This window comes from Lontra canadensis, unplaced genomic scaffold, assembly GCF_010015895.1.
Source record: "Lontra canadensis isolate GAN:19392208 unplaced genomic scaffold, GSC_riverotter_1.0 scaffold206, whole genome shotgun sequence".
NCBI classification, from domain to species: domain Eukaryota; kingdom Metazoa; phylum Chordata; class Mammalia; order Carnivora; family Mustelidae; genus Lontra; species Lontra canadensis.
The window spans coordinates 255,915-276,827 of NW_022631200.1; the positions used below are offsets into that span (position 1 = coordinate 255,915).

Here is a 20,913-nt window from a genome sequence, read left to right on the forward strand (position 1 = left end):
CGCCAGCTCCCCTCTCACTGCCGGACCAGCGGCCCCGCCCACCGCGCATGCGCACCTCGCCCCGCCACACGGGAGCGTACCCCGGCTTGGGTGCCTTCAGGGACCGGGCTCGCTGCGCCAGCGCACTCCGATCGGGCCGGTCCGGGCCTGGGCGGGACCCGGTCGTTCTGGCCGGGCTGAGCCGGGCCTGCGTCTGGGTTGGGAGGCCCGGGGCTTGGAGAGACCGCTGCACGACTCGTCGGCAGGAGCAGGAACCGCCGGCCGGGCCCCACGGAGGGCAGTCCCAGGATGCCCTGCGCCGCGCCCGGCCCGGACTCCACTTCCCAGCGGCCCCTGCGGCCGGCTCCGCTGCCCGCCCAAGCGCCGCGGCCCCTTTGTGAGCCCGCCGGTCCGGCCGAGAGCGAGGCCCCGCCCCGGCCCGCGGGGCGCTGGGCTCCCGGCGGCCGCCGGCGCGGAGGGTGGTGCCGACCCGCGGGGAGGAGGCGGTGAGGACGCCGGGGGCGGGCGCACGCCCGGGCAGGCCTGCGGGGCTGGGGCGGGCGTACGAGGGGGCCTGGGACCTTGGGAGACCGTGTCGCCGTGTGTGACACCTTGTCACCGTGTGCGTGCCCCTGTGTGTGACTGTGCGAACGTCTGTGACATGACAGTGACGGTGAGTGTGCGGCTGTGTGGCCGGCCATGTGAGACGGCGTGAGGCTGTGGGACCTAACGCTGCTGTGACAGTGCGACCCACCGGGCGTGCACGGGTGCCAGGCTGCCGGGAGAGCTGCCCGCCCGAGGACTGTGTGGCTCCGGCGGGGTCGGGGGGCGGGGCGGGTTCTTGGGGGGGGGGCAGGGTGCTCCGGGCAGCCAGGGTGCTCCGGGCGGGGAGACTGTGTCGGGCAGGAGAGCCTGAGAGGGACTGAGATGAAGGGGAACGCTCGGGTAGGGAAGGAGAGGGGAGCCCCCACTCCGGGTCTGGAGGGCCGGCGAGCAGGCTCCAGCCTTCTGTGGCACGGAAGGAAGATCTTTCCTTTCCTCTCCTAGACTCTTCATGTGTGTTCGTGGACAGCTCGCCTACTGTGTGCTGTCCACGAACAGGCATGACTCCTGCTACCGAGCGCGAAGCTATGGCCACCACTATGCTAAATGCCTCCGGTGGGCCGTCTCAGGGTCCTCCCAGCAACGGATGGGAGGCAGGTACCATTTCACCGAGGAGGAAATGAGGTTTGGAGCGGTTACTGGGTCATGCAGGTTGCAGAGCTAGTGCGCGGTAGACGGTAGCCGAGGACAGGTGTTCTGATCCTCAGACGTGGCGGTTCTTAGCATTACGCGGCTTTTGAGATAACTGCTTCGCTCACCAAGGTAGCGAGGTTTAACGGAAAACAACTCTTGAGGAGGCGTTTCAGTGACTATTAATGCATAGTCCCCTCCCTCATCTCTTCTTGAGGAAACTGCTCAGAAAAGTTAAGAGATTGGTTTCCAGGTGCCGTATGTCATAAATCAGGACCGCAAGCAGTGTTCCGGCTCTTTGGCCCACTGTCCTCCAGACCACAGGACCCCTCTGATGCCTACTCTGTGTGAAGATGCTTTCTCTGAGGCATTGTTTGTAGCTTTATCTTATTTTGAAAAAAGGGTGGTAGCATATTCTCTTTTACGATCATTATCTGGTGGGAAGACTAAAAAGTCAGACCTGGATTCCAGTTGCGCTCACTTACTACCACGGAGCCTTGGATAATTTCAGTAATTTCACTGACCGACACCTTTCCTGTGTGAAGGGGGGAAATAATACTGACTTGATAGTGCCATTTATGGTTTCTTTCTACCTCTCCAGCCTTATTTTTCCAGGCACTGCCCTTCCAGTGAGGAGCGTGAAGTAGGAGGACAGAGGAGCTGTCATAAATTCTTAAATTCTTAAAGCCATGTCCAAGGTAAGGGAGGATTTCTTCTCCCTGAGGTGCTTTGTTTTTCAGGTTTCATAGAAACATGCTTTTCTTCTGAAATTTCCCAGCTAACAAAGCTCCATTCATTCAGTGACCTTGTCCTCATGTTCTCCCAATCCAGTAAAACGTGGTCCCCAGTGAGGAGGTCCTTTTTTTCCTCAGCATTTTCATCTTCATTCAAGAAACAGTTGAGCACTCCTGCAGGTTAGGTGTTCTGTTAGAAGCTCTCAGAAGCAAAAACGTACTCCTTGGTGAGATAGGAGAGTCTTCTACGTAAGGAGTTTGACTCACGGAGGTCAGGGTACATTTTGATGTGGTCATTAGCTTAGAGCTTTTTCATAGACCTAGGTTTGAGAGGAAGGCAAGTCAAGGGCTGTTGGGCTATCTTAGTCACAGGACATGACAAGATCTCTTGCTTAAGGTGATTTTGAAGAGTAGTATGTGTTGGGTTTTGAGTATTAAAGTGTGGGTCAAATAGGGCACTCCATCAGCTCTGAAGAATAAGGTTCCATGGGAGTAGTAAGGTCCTGTTACAGGGCCATTCTGAGTTATTAGTGGACATTCTGGGTTATCCAGTTAAGATTGGTGGAATTATTTATGGAAAAATAGGACTTCCTTTTGAAAAAATGAGAATAGAAGAGAGTATTTGAATCTACATTTTAAAATGGCTGCATACATCTATAATGAAAGAATAAATAGTATGGAATGGGAGCCAGAAGAAATAAATGAGAAGATCAATATCTAATGTCCAGAAATAAACACAAGTATAAATAAGAATGGAAAATATGTATTCATTCACTGAATATAGAGTTATTAAAGACTTACTGCTATATACTACACCCTGGAAATAAACACTGTCTTTGTTTTCATGGAGTTTAATGCCTACTAGTTTGTTTATTATATGATAATGTAAGTGACGTTATTTTATTCTTTTTTTTCCTTAAGTTTTATTTGTCAGAGAGAGAGAGCACAAGCAGGGGGAGCAGCAGGCTCCCCACCAAGCAAGGAGCCCGATGTGGGACTCATCCCAGGATCCTGGGATCATGACCCAAGCCAAAGATAGACGCCTGACTGAGCCACTCAAGCGTCCCTGTGATGTTATTTTTAATCAGTGGAGACAGAATGGATTATTCATTTAGAAAAAAGATTTCTTCCTCACACTTTGAGGTTAAATACATTCTATACGTTAAATGTAAAAAATAAAACCAAATGAACTACTAGATGAAAATATAGAGAATGGCTGTAAAGAGGAAGATGAACCAGAAGCAGAAATCCACTAGAGCAACACTGTCCAGCAGCACTTCCTATGGTAAGGGATGTGTGGGCAGCTCAGTCGGTTAAGTGTCCGCCTTCAGCTCAGATCATGATTCCAGGGTCCTGGGATCGAGCCCCGCATTGGGCTCCTTACTTGAGGGGAACCGCTTCTCCCTCTCCTCCCAGCTCAGTGCTGTCTCTCTAATAAATAAATAAAATCTTTAAAAAAGGGGAAAAAAACCCTTCCTGTGATGATTGATGACAGAAATGTTCTATAGCTGCACTGTCCCATACGGTAGCCACTAGCTACCTGTGGCTATGGAACACTTCAATATACTAGTGTGACTGAGGAACTCAATCTTTAACATTAATTTTTTTCAATGAATTTTTATTTTAGAATACTTTTAAATTCCAGAAAAATAGTGAATAGTAGAGAATATATACCACACTCAATTTCCCTTATTTCTTTAACATTAATTGATTTAAATTTAAATAGCCACATGTGACTAGTAGCTGTGTATTGGGCAGCATAGATCTAGGCTAATAAAATAACAGAGCCAGGTGAATATAAAATAATATATGCCAGGGGTGCCTGGGGGCCTCAGTCGTTAAGCGTCTACCTTCGGCTCAGGTCATGATCCCAGGGTCCTGGGATGGAGGCCCGCATCCGGCTCCCTGCTCAGAGGGAAGGCTGCTTCTCCCTTTCCCACTCCCCCTGCTTGTGTTCCCTCTCTCGCTGTGTCTCTATCAAATAAATAAATAAAATCTTGAAAAAAAATATATGCCAAGTTTTGGGTGATCTTGTTTAAGTCATTCATTTTACAGATGAGGAAAGACAGGCCAAGGGAGGAAAATGACATACCTACGTCACTAGTGATTGTATCAGATGTAGGCAGTGAGGCTGGTGAGTGATGATTTGAAGAGCGTGTAGAAAATAACGGAGGACCGGGGAACAGTGATGGAGTATATCATTTCCCTTTGCCTGGAACCCTCACTGGCTTCCCAGTGTCCTCTCCACAGTCTACACGGCCCTGCATGATCCCCCTCTTGGCTACCCCAGACCTCGTTTTCTCCAGGTCTTCACCTTCCTGTGCTCCAGTCACACTGGTCAGCTTGCTGTTCCACACACAAGCTCTTGCCTGTCTCTGGACCTTTGCATCTGCTCCTCCCTCTTTTATAATTCTCTTCCCTTACATCCGGACATGGTTTATTCTCACCTTTAGATTGTTGTTTAGGGACGCCTGGGTGGCTCAGTTGGTTAAGCAGCTGCCTTCGGCTCAGGTCATGATCCCAGCGTCCTGGGATCGAGTCCCACATCAGGCTCCTTGCTCTGCAGGGAGCCTGCTTCTCCCTCTGCCTCTGCCTGACATTCTGTCTGCCTGTGCTCGCTCTCTCTCTCTCTCATAAATAAATAAAATCTTTAAAAAAAAAATAGATTGTTGTTTAAACATTACGCTTCACTGAGGTTTACCTTGACCATCTATCTCATCTAAAACAAACACACTTCACTCTCAGTCACCCTGGTTTTTTGTCACAGTGTCACTACCTGACATTGTACGACCTGATGTTTAATGTCTTTCTTCTCTGTTAGAATCTTAACTCCACAAGCAGAGGAACTGCATTTTGTTTATCTTTGCATTCCCAGTGCTTGGAACACTGTAGGTAGTAGGCATTCAGGAAATATGCATCAAACTAATACATAAATGAACAAGACTGTGAGTTCCTCATCTGCGAGTAAGATCAGAGGGATAAGAGCAGGCTACTTCTTTTTTCCTGCTGCAAAATTGGTAACGGAAAAAGCAGAAAGCAGAGGGTATGTCCTGTAGAACAGACAGAGCCCATCAGCCCAAATGCTGTTTCTGGGACCCCGTCCCAGACCTTGTGAATCAGGCTCTGATGGTGAGGCCCAGGAAACTGCATTTTTATTAAGTCCAAGGATCCTTACAACACACAGTTTTTGAAAGCCTCTCGTTTCTAAAGATTATATTTAAAGGGTGCCTCTATAAACACCACTTTCTTGGTTGTCAGCTGTGTGCCTCTCAGCTCTGTGCCCCCCATGATTCTCTGTACTCACAGGAAGGCATTTGAGTGGCCGTGTGCCTTCCGTGATTCCGTGTGCCTCCCCCAAATCCCATGTCTCCATCAAAACATTGATTTATAAAGAAATCCAGTCTGAGAATCTTTGTCTTTTAATTAGTGTTTAGTACATTTTCATTTAATGTAATTACTGACATATTTAAGCCCGTCATATTGCCATTTGTTTTCTACTTACTCCATCTCTTTGTTCCTTTATTTCTCCTTGTTTGCTTCTTTTGGATAAATCAAGTACTTTCTCCTTATCTTATTAATTACACATTATTATTCTTTAAGTGGCCACTATAGGATATTTACCCATTTCTTTTTTTTTAAGATTTTATTTATTTATTTGACAGACAGAGATCACAAGTAGGCAGAGAGGCAGGCAGAGAGAGAGGAGGAAGCAGGCTCCCTGCTGAGCAGAGCCGGATGTGGGGCTTGATCCCAGGACCCTGAGATTATGACCTGAGCTGAAGGCAGAGGCTTTAACCCACTGAGCCCCCAGGTGCCCCTACCCATTTTTAATTATGTAATTATCTCCATCCCTCCCTTCCTTCCTTCCTTCCTTCCTTAATCTTCCTTCTATAATTAGTATTCTTACTACTTTCCTGAACAAAAAAAGACCTCTATAGTGGTTTAACTCCAACTTAGTAGTAGTAGTAGTAGATAATATATTTATAGTTATTCCTTTGAGGCTCTTGATTTTTTTCTTGATTTTCATTTCCATTTCCTTCTACTCGAAGAACAATTAGTATTTCTTTGCAGGTCAACATTTTAGTCCCAGAGTGAATTATCTTTTCATTAGCTCCTAGTCTTGCTAGACCAAAAAGTGTAATTTAAAATTTTTTCTGAGGTCAAGTAAGTTTGGGAAATCCTAGTCTCAGTGGAGAGAATACCTCCTTGGATTTATTTTAAGGACACAGAGACCTCTGTTGAATCTTTAATTCATACAGTAGTATTATATGAGAACTGCACTATAACATTTAAAAATAGTGTGCATCACTGTTCTCACATTATAGTGAAAAATTCAGATTCACGTAAATGAAAATAAACAGGGAGTTAGTAAAGATACAGCATCTTTATACCACGTAATGTTATCCATTTAACAAAAGTGATGTTATAATGAACACGGATAGATAATCATCGACACGTCCGTATGAGGAAATATTTGAACAAATATATACTAGCTGTAAATTTTTGTTGTTTCTAGGAAGAAGGGTGACATGGTGGGTAGATATGGGGATGGAGGACTTGCAATTTATAAAAAGGAAAAATCACTGAGGGTAGAAATACTGGACATTATTTGTTAAGTTTCCTTAATGATTATAAATTGTACGAAATTCCTGTTTTATCAAATAAAAATAAATACTAAAACATTTTAAAGATATTCAAGTCCCATTGAATGGCTAAGAGGAAAAGATCAATCAGACAGTTGAAACCTGGAATGCATTAGTTTGTGTGTGAAGCTAAACAAGGTTTTTTAAGGACTTTAGCTAGCAAAAGCTGCCTCGTCTCTGTTTACTGAGGAAATGTGTGTAGAACATTTTTGTTTGCACAAAATATTAGTTTATACTGAAGTGTTTGAGTTTTAATGGAATTGATGACTGACAGTAGCCAGCCTTGTCTAGGACAAGTTTCATCTTTTAAGACTCAGTTCATGTTCCCTTCCTTGAAGCTTTTACTCACTTCCCGTATTTCCCGGTGTTAAGAAGTGTTTTAGAGATGGAGGCATGTGAGATCAAGCCGATGCAAGTAACTTATGTTTCTTGGAGGCATACTTCTGCTTCCCTTATAGTCTCCTTAAACATTTTTTGTCCATTACTTGGGCACTAGCAATTTACATAGGAACTCATTTTCTCCATTAAAAATGTTTCTGCATAAAAGCATTGATGTGCTTAAATGCATTGTCAATTGGACCATTACTCCGCAGAGTCACACTTAATAGGAGTGATGTTCATATTCGATAACCACTGAGGCAAGGGCACACACCAGAACTTACCCCAGCTGGGATACTGGAGGCTGCTGCCGTGCTGGGCATTCCCCCTTAAGTTGCTGGGTTGTGGGGAGATCTGTGATGGTCACTAGCAGGGCTCAGTGCAGTAGCTGTTTACCAGCCAGTGGCATTGTTTCAGGATTTAATGAGTCAGTTCAGCTCGTCAGATATGTACCGTTAATTGCGTCTGTGTATCAGCCCAGATAAGGAGCACGCTCTGCTCTGTGACATGCCACACCACAGTGGCATAAAGCAAACCATATGAAAGCCCTAGTAAGTCTGCAGCAGATGTACCTCATGCGGAAGAACACCGGTTTGAATTTTTAGGAAGCAGACAAGGTCTTATTCCGGGTTATAAAGATCCTTTATTCAACGGAGTATTACTTGAGAACTGTACTTTAACATTTTAAAAACTCTCACACATTAGACCTGCACAACTGGGTATGTTCCTCTAGTGAGAGCTGTGAGGATTTTTTGTTGTACTTCATTATCACATCTGAAATGTTCACTATCTAATAGTGCTTAAAATTACTCTATTTTGTCTTTGTTACAGCTACCAACTGTCTTTGAAACTCAGTGGGGTTATCAAGAGCTGTCGGATAATCTTATTGCCCCAGTCGTTCTCTTACGGCATACGTTCATTTAAGTTATATTTTTGCAAAATCACTATGGAACTTGTTTAATACTTTTATTACCTGTATGTTTAGTTTTAGGAAATCAGTGTTACAAGCATCAAATATATTTATGTATGTACCCTACTGATCCAGCTGGAACATTAGCCATTCCATTGAAGAGCTCGGGAAATATAGGTTTAGACCACGTAAAACTTATAGGGTGAAACTCATGTTCCCGCCTCCTCCTTAAAGCCTTTCTTCACTGCTCTAGTCTATCCTGATTTTCCATATTGAGAAATGCATTAGCATTTAGTATGAATAACAATTATTTTGCTCATTTGCTCTTTTCCCCATCAATAGAGACTATGTTAGAAACAGTATACTTTCCATGAGAAAATATTAAAACCAAGCAGAGAGAATATTGCCAGAAAGTTTTGCTATATGCAATATTTCTCTCCAAAAGTACAAATTAACTCTTTAAACTATGCCAATCTGAGGTGAAGACTCTAGTTGAGCATACAAGAATATATTCATGTCATTTCAGGATTTGGTGACATTTGGGGATGTGGCTGTAGATTTCTCTCAAGAGGAGTGGAAATGGCTGAACCCTGCTCAGAGGAATCTGTACAGAAAGGTGATGTTGGAGACCTATAGGAGCCTGGTATCACTGGGTAAGGAGCTTCCCCAGAATTCAGAATCCGCACATAGGGCTGCTTTCCAATGTTTGGGAAGCCTCCGATTTACTTCACTAAGTTTCCCTTTCTTGTGCTTCCCAAAATAGACTGAGTGTGTAGAACTGGCAGCTTCACGGGACTGTTGTTACAACGTCACTTTCCCCTTTCTTCAGAATACTTCACCTCGTCCTCTGCTTCCTTCTATAATGCCCTTGACTTCCTGATGACTAAACACCTTGATCTGACTTATAGGCCCAGCTAATTCCCCCTTTGTTTCTTGTAAGCAGGAGTTTCAGTTTCTAAGCCAGATGTGATCTCATTATTGGAACAAGGAAAAGAACCCTGGATGGTGAAGAAGGAGGGGACAAGAGGCACGTGCCCTGGTGAGTGGGAAAGAACTAGAAAGGTAGAAGAGGCCATTGCGAGGAAAAGCTCAGCTGTTCTCAGAGGTTCCAGCTTATCATTGATGTTTCCTGGGTAATTTTTCTTAAAGGCGTACGGCCTGGGAGGAAGCACTGAGGTGCCATTGGCATGATCTCCCTAACTTATTCTCCTTGTATATATTGTCTCACAGATTACGTTCTTCTCTGATAACCTTTTCCTATTCTCTGGGTCCAAAATGTCAGTGTCTGCTTGTTCTTGCTTTTTAGTTTTGTACAAGTTGCCCCATCATACTTTAAAAAATCTAGACACAGCAACGTCTCTTTTTTCATTTTCAGTCACTTATTCCTTTTAGAATGAAGGTTTGATGCATCTATTCATTCGCTTATTCTTTTACCAAGATTCATTGAGTGTTTACTTTGAGAAAATTATTCTGCTAAATTCTCAAGGTTATTCAGAGGCTTATTAACCATCACAGAAAGAATTTCCAGTTATATTTTCAAGTCTGGGTAACTGGAAAGTGAGACGGTTTAATAGAAAAAAGAATATACTGGTAGGGGGGGAAGATGATAATTTGACTTAGGACATGAGACTTATTTTTACAAGATGGAGAAACTGCTGAGTGAAGAAACACAACATGCCACTAGATGGGGACAGGCTCAGAAAAAAGTGATTTAGAGATGCCAGTATGAATGGATGAGATCACGTAGTTTTACAGTTTGAGATAAAACCTGGCATGGGGGCCTTTTTGGGAAAGTGGATCTTTGACAACTTTCTGAATGTTCTCTCTGGTAGTCTCTTTACAGTTTCTGTGTTGGGTGAAATTTTACAAATTTTTACTTTTCCAAATAACTATCTCTTAATTTATGTTATCAAATGTATTTCCATGAATCTGAAGAATATAATCTTATAATTCTTTTTTTATAGCTATAGTTTTCAACTTTATTTTGCATAGCTGTTCTTTTTAAAAAATATATTAGGTAAGCTAGACATTAATTTTATTTTTAAAATCCAGCTTATGGATTTATTAGTGTTACCATTATTCACTTTTCCAATTCTTTATTTTCTGCTTTCCCTAATGCAATTATTCTCATTTTCTTAGGTTTATTTTTTTTTCTCCATTTTGCTGAAACAAATGCTTAATCTATTTGTTTACTTGTCTTATTCACTAATTAGGGGCTATGAATTTTCCTCTGAAATATAGCTTCAGCTGTCCTCCAGAGATTCTAATACTCACTATTTTCATTATTGCTGTTTCTTAGATAACCTACTTTTTAAAAAATTCTCTTTTACACGAGAGTTGTTTAAAAGTAAGTTTTCTGGGGGCGCCTGGGTGGCTCAGTGGGTTAAAGCCTCTGCCTTCGGCTCAGGTCATGATCTCAGGGTCCTGGGATTGAGCCCCGCATTGGGCTCTCTGCTCAGCAGGGAGCCTGCCTCCCCCCCGCCCCACCTGCCTCTCTGCCTACTTGTGATTTCTGTCAAATAAATAAATAAAATCTTTAAAAAAAAAAACAAAGTAGGTTTTCTGGGGGAACCTGGATGGCTCAGTCAGTTAAACATCCATCTCTTGATTTGGGGTCAGGTCATGATCTCAGAGTCATGGGATTGAGCCCTGGGTGGGGCTCTCCGCTGTATGGGAAGTCTGAGTGTCTCTCTCTCCCTCTCACCTTCCCCCCTCATATTCACATGCTCGCTCTCTCTCCTTCTGTGGAATGAATAAATAAATCTTTTAAAAAAAAGAAATTTTTCTGGTTTTAATGTATTTTGATCAAATAGGACTAGTATTAATTCTTTGACACTTAAGAATTTTGTATGGCATAATATGTAGTTGGTGTCTGTAAAATGTTCCATAGGTTCCAAGGTTAAGTTCTATTTTCAGTGTTAAGAGCTTATTACATGAGTTTTACTATTTCTATGTTATTGAAGTCTATCTTTATTTACCTTTCTTGTTTCCATCTATTTTTTTCTTAGTAACTTTATTAAGGAATTATTACATGTAGTAAATTGCATCCATATACTCCTACAATGTGACGAATTCTGACTGTTGTATATACCCATGAAACCATTACCACAGTCAAGAAATACAGTATTTCCATCACCCCAAAAGACAGCCTGTGCCACCTTGCAGTCCATTTTTGTCCTCCTGGCTTCAAACACTAATCTGATCTTTGTCACTTTAGCTTCCATCTGAATTATGGATTCATATAGTATATATTGTTGTGTCTGGCTTATTTTACTCATAATTTTGCAAATCACCCATATGTTTGCATGTATGACTACTTTATGCTGAGTAGTAAAGTCTACTGTGCAGACATCCCACATTTTGTGTTTCTTTATCTGTTCATGGGCAGTTGGGCTGTTTCCAGGTTTTGGCTATTATAAATAAAGCTGCCGTGAAGCTGTCATTTACAGGACTTTGTGTGCATGTATGTTGTCATTTCTCTTGGGTAAGTATCTGAACGTGCAAAGAGTCATACAAAAGGAATAGGTTTAACGTTCTAAGCAGCTGCAGTTTTCCCAAGTGTACCATTTTCATCTCCATAGCAATATCTGAGACTTCCATTTCCTCTGTATCTTCACACCTTTGTATTTTCAGTTTTTACTTTTACTCATTCTAATGGTTGTGTTGTGGTATCTCATTGTGGTTTCAACATGCAATTCTCTGATGACATAATGCTGAATGCCTTTTCATGTGCTTATTGGCCATTCATATCTTTTGTTAAGTGTTCAAATCTTTTGCCCATGTTTTAAAAAGATTTATTTATTTAACAGAGATCACAAGTAGGCAGAGAGGCAGGCGGGGGTGAGGGTGGGGGAAGCAGGCTCCCTGCCGAGCATAGAGCCCGATTCGGGGCTTGATCCCAGGACCCTGAGATCACGACCAGAGCCGAAGTCAGAGCCACCCAGGTGCCATTGCCCATGTTTTATTCTTTTGTTTTTCTCATGAGCAAATTGTTAAAAGAGTTCTTTATGTAATTTTTTAAAAAGATTTTATTTATTTGACAGAGATCACAAGTAGGCAGAGAGGCAGGCAGAGAGGGGGAAGCAGGCTCCCCGCTGAGCAGAGAGCCTGATGTGGGGCTTGATCCCAGCACCCTGGGATCATGACCTGAGCCAAAGGCAGAGGCTTAACCAACTGAGCCACCCAGGTGACTTATAAATAGAATTCTTAAGAATTCCATTTTTTACTTGCTTGTTGCTAGTATGCAAAAATGTAAATTGATTTTTATATTAACTTTATATCTTATGATCTTGATAGATTTAGGTCTACAGTTTATTTCTTCCTTTCTAATCTTACAGGTTTTTTTTTTTCTTGACTTACTGCAGTAGCAAGGACATCTTCTACAAATGTTGAAAAGAATTATTAGGAGTAGATATACTTGGATTATTCTCAATCTTAAGGGAAAATGCATTCAGTCTTTCACCATTAAGTTGATGTTTCATAGATGCCCTTTTTTTTTTTTTAAGATTTTTATTTATTTATTTGACAGAGACCACAAGTTGGCAGAGAGGCAGGCAGAGAGAGAGAGGAGGAGGAAGCAGGCTCCCTGCTGAGCAGAGAGCCCAATGCGGGGCTCGATCCCAGGACCCTGGGATCATGACCTGAACCGAAGGCAGAGGCTTTAACCCACTGAGCCATCCAGGCGTCCCTCATAGATGCCCTTTATCAGTTTTGTTTTGTTTTATTTTTGCCCTTTATCAATTTGACAAACTTCTATTCCTGGTTTTGCTAAGAAGTTTTATAATAAACAGATGTTGAGTTTAACCAAATACTCTTTCTACATCTATTGAAATAATCATATGATTTTCCACCTTTAATCTGTTAATGTGGTGAATTACACTGGTTTTCACATATTAAACCAATCTTGCATTCCTGGGATAAACTCTTCTTGGTAATTATACTTTCATATTTTCCTGAATTTGATTTGCAGTAATTTTACTAAAGGTTTTACATTTATGTTCATGTATTACATTGTTTTGTAAACCATTAGTAGGAACTTTGGTTTTATTATAAATGTGAGAAACCACTGGGAAGTGTTGAGCAGAAGAGATGATTTGATTGGGGAATGGAAAGAAGGTAGCAAGTTAAGCCCTGTGGCAGGTTCATAAAATGAAGCAGTTTGATACAAAATTACTTTTTGTAAGTAGGCTCCACACTCTAGAGCCCAATGTGGGGCTTGAACTCACAACCCTGAGATCAAGACCTGAGCTGAGATCAAGAGTTGGACACTTAACTGACTAAGCCACCCAGGTCCCCTATATAAAATTAATTTTATGTGAAGGCATTTTAGCTTGGGGTCAAAACTGAAAATTTACATTTCATGGACACCTGGGTGGCTCATTTGGATACACATCTGCCTTTGGCTCAGGTCTTGATCCTGGAGTCCTGGGATGGAATCCTGCACTGGGGTCCCCGCTCCGTGGGGAGTCTGCTTCTTCCTCTCCCTTTGCCCTTCCCCCAACTTGTGCTCACTAGCTCTCTCAAATAAATAAAATATTTTTTAAAAATTTACATTTTGTTAAAATATATCACATAGAAAATGCCTGACAAGAAAACTTTTTTTTTTTTAAGATTTTATTTATTTATTTGACAGAGATGACAAGTAGGCATAGAGGCAGGCAGAGAGAGAGGAAGAAACAAGCTCCCCGCTGAGCAGAGAGCCTGTGTGGGACTCGAAGGCAGAGGCTTAATCCACTGAGCCACACAGACGCCCAAGAAGACTTTTTTTATTAAAAAGTAGGCTGCACACCCAATTTGGGGCTTGAACTAATGACCCCAAGAGAAAGAGTCACATGCTCCACTGACTGAGCCCGCCACATGCCCCAAAAAGACATTTTCTAAGCTACAAGCTACAAAAGTTTAGCCATAGTTGGCATGTACAACCTAAAGCAAATAATAGTACCTGGTCTATCTCTGGGTTTGGGGATCTTATGGAAATTTTTTTTTCAGCTACACTGACCTTATGAAATTGACTTTTTAAAGATAATGGACTTAGCTTGAATGAAGTATAACCTGAGGCAAGGAAGGAAGGGTATTTGGAGACTGTAATAGTAAATTAGATAAAAAATTATTGGGATTTTAAATAGCTTCTTCAGTTTCTAATTTATATCCTAATTCTTAGTTTTTCATTCTTTATAATCTCATATGTTTTATTTTATTTTAAGGATTTTTATTATTTATTTGACAGAAAGAGACACAGTGAGAGAGGAAACACAAGCAGGGGGAGTGGGAGAGGGAGAAGCAGGCTCCCCACGGAGCTGGGAGCCTGATGCGGGGCTCAAACCCAGCACCCTGGGATCACGACCTGAGCCAAAGGCAGACGCTCAACAACTGAGCCACCCAGGTGCCCTAATCTCATACTTTTTAGACTGCATCTTAACAGCTGTTAAATCCCCAAACTTCTTATGTATTTTATTCACCAATTTTTCTTTTAGAAGTCTTCTCTTCTGATGAACAAATAGACGTTTGTTTTCTTGATATCTTTTAGATTGGGAGTATACATTTGAAAACAATGAGTTTTCATCAAAGCAAGTTATTTATGAAGAAACATCCAAACTAGTGAAAATGGGGAGAAGCCATCTTAGTTACAGCCTTGACTGCCCCAGTTTGAGAGAAGACTGTAAAAGTGAGGACTGGCTTAAGAACCAGTCAGGAAGTCAGGAAGTACATTCCAGACAACTGATCATCACTCATAAAGGAATCCTTACTGAAGATCCAAGTAATGAATATACTAAATCTTGGCAAACTTTCCATCAGGATGCAATATTTGATATAAAAAAGACTTTTCCCACCAAAGAAAGAATACATAAGCATGAACCACAAAAGAGAAGTTACCGGAAAAAATCTGTTGAAATGAAACATAAGAAAGTCTATATACAGAAGAAACTTTTGAAATGTAATGAATGTGAGAAAGTTTTCAATCAGAGCTCATCCCTTACTCTTCATCAGAGAATTCATACTGGAGAGAAACCCTATGCATGTGTTGAATGTGGGAAAACCTTCAGCCAGAGTGCAAACCTTGCTCAACATAAGAGAATACATACTGGTGAGAAACCCTATGAATGTAAAGAATGTAGGAAAGCCTTTAGCCAGAACGCACACCTGGCTCAACATCAGAGAGTTCATACTGGAGAGAGACCTTATCAGTGTAAAGAATGTAAAAAAGCCTTCAGCCAAATTGCACACCTGGCTCAACATCAGAGAGTTCATACTGGAGAGAGACCTTTTGAATGTATTGAATGTGGAAAAGCCTTCAGTAACGGTTCATTTCTTGCTCAGCATCAGAGAATTCATACAGGAGAGAAACCCTATGTATGTAATGTGTGTGGGAAAGCCTTTAGCCATCGTGGATACCTAATTGTACATCAGAGAATTCATACTGGAGAGAGACCGTATGAATGTAAGGAATGTAGGAAAGCCTTCAGCCAATATGCACACCTTGCTCAACATCAGAGAGTTCACACTGGAGAGAAACCTTATGAATGTAAAGTATGCAGGAAAGCCTTCAGCCAGATTGCGTACCTTGATCAACATCAGAGGGTTCACACTGGAGAGAAACCCTATGAGTGTGCTGAATGTGGGAAGGCCTTTAGCAATAGTTCGTCACTTGCACAGCATCAGAGGAGTCATACTGGAGAAAAACCTTATATGTGCAAGGAATGCAGGAAAACATTTAGCCAGAATGCAGGCCTCGCTCAGCATAAGCGAATTCATACTGGAGAGAAACCTTATGAATGTAACATTTGTGGGAAGGCCTTTAGCTATAGTGGATCTCTTACTCTACATCAAAGAATTCATACAGGAGAGAGACCCTATGAATGTAAGGATTGCAGAAAATCTTTCAGGCAGCGTGCCCATCTTGCCCAGCATGAGAGAATTCATACTATGGAGTCATTCTTGACTCCTTCCACTCCCTCACCCTCCATGTCCAGTCAGTTGCCAAGACCTGTTGGTTTTATCTCCTAAATATGCCTTGAATCTGACTCCTTTAATCCATTTCCATTCCATCATCTTTGTCCAATACACAGTAATCTACTTCATATGCACTATGGAAATAGCTTCTGATTGGTCTCCCCGTATTTACCATTTCCTTTGTCAGTTGCCTCCACTGTGGTCAAACTTGTATTTTAAAAGTTCATATCGCTTCCTCATCGATACCCTTCACTGGTACCCCACAGTTCTTAGGTTAAAGCACACATTCCTCAAAACATCCTAAAAGACCCTCCTGCCCCAAATACCTTGTCCCAGTATACCTTCCAAAGAACCTATTTCATGTCAAAATCCATCTCATTCTTTGGCTATTTATCCAGAATTAAGAACTCATATTCCAGCATCAAACCAATTTGGGTTCTGATCCCTGCTCATCCATTTTCTAAACCTCTAGTTTCAGAGAAACATTTTGTTCTTTGTAAGGTTCAGTCTTCTTATTTATATTATGGAAATAATAATAGTACTACCTCAAAAGTTGATGGGAGGATTAAATGAGAGAATGCATGTAAATTGCTCAGAGTGCCTAGCATAATCATTTAATAAATGTTACCATAAAATAAAAAGATGCTGTGGTATACAAAGAGGACCTGATCATCTCAGCAAGGTTCATCTGAGAAATAACAAAATCAGCAGCAGTTCAAGACTGAAGAGATTATAAAGAACTGGGATTAGGAACAGTTCGGAAGGCGGGTGATAAGGGTATTGAACAGAGTAGCACTGATGTTAAAGTCCATAAGGATATAGAGTAAGGCATGACTTTGTTGGTAAGAAGAACTAACTTCATTAGATACTCAACAGTTCTAAGAAGCCAGATTTTAAAAATCAGAAGTAATAAGTAGGATTTACTGAGATATATTCATCATTTGAGTAAGACAAAGGCAAAACAGATATTTTTAAAAAGACAAAAAAATCAATAACCAAAGAATAGAACATAAAATATAAATTTGAAGCCCTCTCCTAATTCCAGGTGGTTGAACTACATTAAATCCATGTTGTTTAAAACTGAAAATATTGTTAAGGTAGTTTTAAACTATAATTCCTAAAACTAGAGGAGAAGAAAATTACAGACCAATACTCATAAACTGGTGGCGCACAAACATGTTTGACTTGGTACTCATCAAGTTTAAGATGAATTAAAAAAAAAAAATACAAATTATTTGGGCATGTGTTTTCCAGTTCTCCACAGTTCAAACCATTCCTCCTTCCTGTACATCGGACTTATTTTACATTTTGTGTTACTTCCTGACTCCTGGAGGCTTTGAATATGCAATCACCTTAGTAACTAATTCACATATGAATATAGGTACAAAGAAACTGATGAAATGGAGAGTGAAAAGGAAGACTTGAATAGACACTTTATCCTGCAGGGGAAGACTATTCTCAAGATGTTAGGAGGCCCAAAATTAATCTACAGATTCTTTGTACCTATCAAAATCCTAAGAAGAATTTTTTAAGGTTTGAAACATTGTGTGCATGTGAACATACACACCTATACATTCATACAAACACATATATAAATAAAAGTAATTTGTCAGTGGCTTAACAGTATCGTTAAAATTGATTCTACTCTGTACAAAACCAGTTTCTTCAATCCAAATTTGTATGAGTTATTAGAGGACACAGTAACATAATTCATAATCGTAATTCCTAAACAAGACATGAGATCCAGAAGCAACAAACATAAGATTCTAGGTTTGACTATGTAAGAACTTTATTAGGCTTTCATCTAATCAAGAGTATAAACACAGAGTTTTTAAATAACAGTATTAGAAGTAATTATTACAACATACATGAAATCCATATCCTTAACATGAAAGTGCTCCTACAAATCACTTAGAAAATGACACTACTATTCCCATGGCAAAGGATATAAAGAAGAAACAGGAAATGAATGTAAGATAAATACTGAACGTCACTAGAATCCGGAGAAATACAAGTTAAACCAATGAACTATCCATCTGTCAATATCAGATTGATAAAAAAATACACATTGCAAAAACAGGAAAGGAGTACGTGTGGGAGTATGAATTTGTACACATTTTTGGAAAGGCAATTTGTCAATATCAGAATTTTCATTAGAAAAATCAAGATTTTCTTTTGTAGTTAACAAACAGTATATAAATTTACCTTCCTTCCATATCTCATTAAATGGATAATATAATGTAAAAGATACCAAAAAAAGTTCAGAAAACAGGGTCATCAGTGGATGAAAAGAGGAACAAATAAAAGACAAAAGGGAGGAGAGTGTTCCTTCATGAAATGTAGCAGAGGCTGCTGTGACCTGAAATGTTTGAACGATAGGGATTTTAGTAACAGGAGCCACTCTGCCCAAATGCTGTGTACATCCCCAGAGGACGCTGAACTTCAGGCTGGTTTGTATATAGAGGCTGGGGTTGTGGGGGAGGTTGGTAATAAGGAGAAACAATGACAAGACTGTGAAAGGCTTTTCTGTGTGGAAGCCAACAGTTTCCTCACTCCACCCTCTCTTCTAGAAATTGAACAGGATCCTTACTTCACACCATCCACAAAAAGGGAGTTCCAATTGATTAAAATCTTAAATGTAAAACTAACAAGTAAAAGTATTATAAGAAAATACAGTAGGATATATTAATTGGTGTCGGACACAGGTTTGTAAAAAAGAAAATACTCTTAAAATATAAAACAACAAAAAGGAGGAAATTCTTTGTAATATAATACAAAGGGAAAGATGTAAGAACACCTATAAATAAGCAAAGGCCAACTAAGCAAGTATAAAAATGGACAAAATATGAGAATAGGCAAATCCTAGAAGAAACAGGTGGCTGATGCGTGTGCCTAACCTCACTGGTATTGAGATGCCAATTTAAACAGCGCGCTCTGAAAAAGTGGCGGCTGCGGAGCAGGAAGAGCTCCTCACTGCCGCTTTGGAGGCAGTGACGTTTTTAAGATGTTCACCACAGTCCAGTCCCTTTGGAGGGCAGTATGGTTAGTACGTGAAACACTGGAAACAATCTAAATTTCCACGGGGCTTGAAATATTAGCAGCAGTTTGAAAGAATGCACCAAGGACACTGACTTGGATGGATTTGACTAAAGGACATTGAAACAGCAAATTTTGTAGACTTGCGTAGTATTAAATGTTTTTAAAACTTTTCTAATGCATTTAAGTAAGTATGCAAATGTTTCAAAAAGGTTCTGGAGAGACACACCCAAATGATAAGTGTTCCTTCTAGGGAGGAGACGGATCGGGTATTCTGGTTAAGAGGACCCTTCCTATTCAGGGAAACTGATCTATATGTACCTAGGGTAAACAAGCCTTTATCATTTTTTTTTTTTTAAGTAATTTCTACACCCAATGTGGGGCTCAAACACCACCAGGACAAGAGTCACATACTCTATTGACTGAGCCAGCCAGATTCCACAAGCTATATCATTCTTGAATATTGGAACAGTTAAGGATCATAAAATATGAAGAAAACTATCAGGATGATAAGGACCAAAAGACAGAACTAAACCTACAGTGAAGAAAGTTATGTAATGATAGAAGAAAACTAAAAATTTATGTCAGATTTGAACAGGTAAATATGGAAAGCTATAAAAAAAAGAATTAGAAGGGCGCCTGGGTAGTTCAGTTGATTAAAAGTCTACTATCGGCTCAGGTCATGATCTTCTTGGGATCAAGCCCCATGTCAGGCTCCCTGGTGAGCAGGAACTCTGCTTCTCTCTCTGCCCCTCCCCAGGCTTGTGCTCTCTCAAATGATTAAAAAAAAAAAAGAATTAGATAGTATTGTACACCTGAAACTAATATTTAAACAATGCTAACTAAATGCTGGAATTAAAATGTTTAAAAATCACTTTTTTAAAAAAGAATATGTCCAGAAAATAATCACCCGTTTTCTAGGAAGAAAAGATAAGTCAGAACTCCTAAGAATGAAAAGACATTATTGCTGTAATAAACTTAATAGAAGTTTAAAGAAAAATTAAGAAAACTTTCCACATTCATAAAAAGTAAGAAACAAAAGGACATAGAAGTTTAATTAATAGGAGTTTCAGAAAAGTTTACAGAGAAAATATAAGGGATATACCAAATAAATGATTGAGAATCTTTCTAAACTGAAGAAAGTTATGACTGTTCAGCTTGGAATAGCTCACTGAGTGCTGGGCAGGCTGAACTGGCAAAAAGCACAATTACAACAGAAAAAAAGACACTGAGAAATATGCTTGTGAAATTTCAGAATACTGAAGATGAAACCATCCTAAAAAGCTTTAAAAAAAAAAAAAAGTGAATGTCTCCTAAAAAGAACATTCAAAATAGTGTAGCCTTCCCTCCGGTTAGCAGTATTAGCTCACAGAACACGGGACAGCACCTTCCAAGTTCTGAGGTAAAATTACTTTGACTCTAAAAGTCTATACCCAAGCAACAATAAAGCACGAGGCCAAACACCGATATTCTATATATGCGGTTTTCTTTGGTTTACTCTCCTTTACCCTTTATTAGGGTATAAAGGATCAGCTTTAGTAAAATTTAGATGGAGGGGGAAGGAGGCAACAGAAAAGGCTTCAATAAACAACAAAGCTAAGCTGGGAAAGCGGTGTTGAGGACGACTAGGAGGATCGCTCCACAACAGACCAAATTACTGGAAGGCTAGGAACTCAGGGACTCCGTGAATCTTCAGGAAGACTGGAACAGGTTACGTTAAGTATGAAGCTGGAGGATTTTAGCAATATGCTCAAGACAAGTTTCCCTTAGGAAAAAGGAAAGAAAGGCAATTATTGGTTTTGGGAAAAACAAAGGGGAAACTATACCCATTATCAGGTCTGTGTATAAAACAAGCCCACATGAAATGTGGTGTGATTCTGGAAAATAGAATATAAAAAAAATTAACTCCATTTGACTGATATTAGGAAGAGACTACTTTAAGCGCAGACTGGGATCGTAACACTGGACCTACAGAGAAATGTAACCACGTATTACTTGGCTCCAACTGTTCACAGAATATTTACCTCCTCATAATGACCAAGTGCTATTT

General features: G+C 40.6%; 1 protein-coding gene across 8 annotated transcripts; it reads left to right on the forward strand.

The window, feature by feature from the left end:
• Nucleotides 1-230: 230 nt before the first annotated feature.
• ZNF583 (zinc finger protein 583) lies at nucleotides 231-16,586 on the forward strand. 8 transcript variants are annotated; one of them, XM_032848579.1, is made up of 5 exons: nucleotides 239-485; nucleotides 1,814-1,910; nucleotides 8,404-8,530; nucleotides 8,818-8,916; nucleotides 14,404-16,586. In XM_032848579.1, exons 2-5 carry the CDS (start codon nucleotides 1,902-1,904, stop codon nucleotides 15,879-15,881), a joined length of 1,713 nt encoding a protein of 570 aa, XP_032704470.1. In that variant the 5' UTR covers nucleotides 239-485; nucleotides 1,814-1,901; the 3' UTR covers nucleotides 15,882-16,586. The 8 variants fall into 8 exon arrangements, with proteins under 8 accessions (XP_032704476.1, XP_032704474.1, XP_032704470.1 ...); XM_032848580.1 differs by lacking the exon at nucleotides 239-485 and adding an exon at nucleotides 520-652; XM_032848581.1 differs by lacking the exon at nucleotides 239-485 and adding an exon at nucleotides 1,355-1,559.
• The last annotated feature ends 4,327 nt before the right edge of the window (nucleotides 16,587-20,913 follow it).

Bases quoted from the DNA above. Each gene is read 5' to 3' on its own strand.
- ZNF583 (XM_032848577.1), top strand. The intron at 8,531-8,817 runs GTAAGGAGCTTC...GTTTCTTGTAAG, and splicing joins TAGGAGCCTGGTATCACTGG to CAGGAGTTTCAGTTTCTAAG. The intron at 8,917-14,403 runs GTGAGTGGGAAA...GATATCTTTTAG, and splicing joins GACAAGAGGCACGTGCCCTG to ATTGGGAGTATACATTTGAA.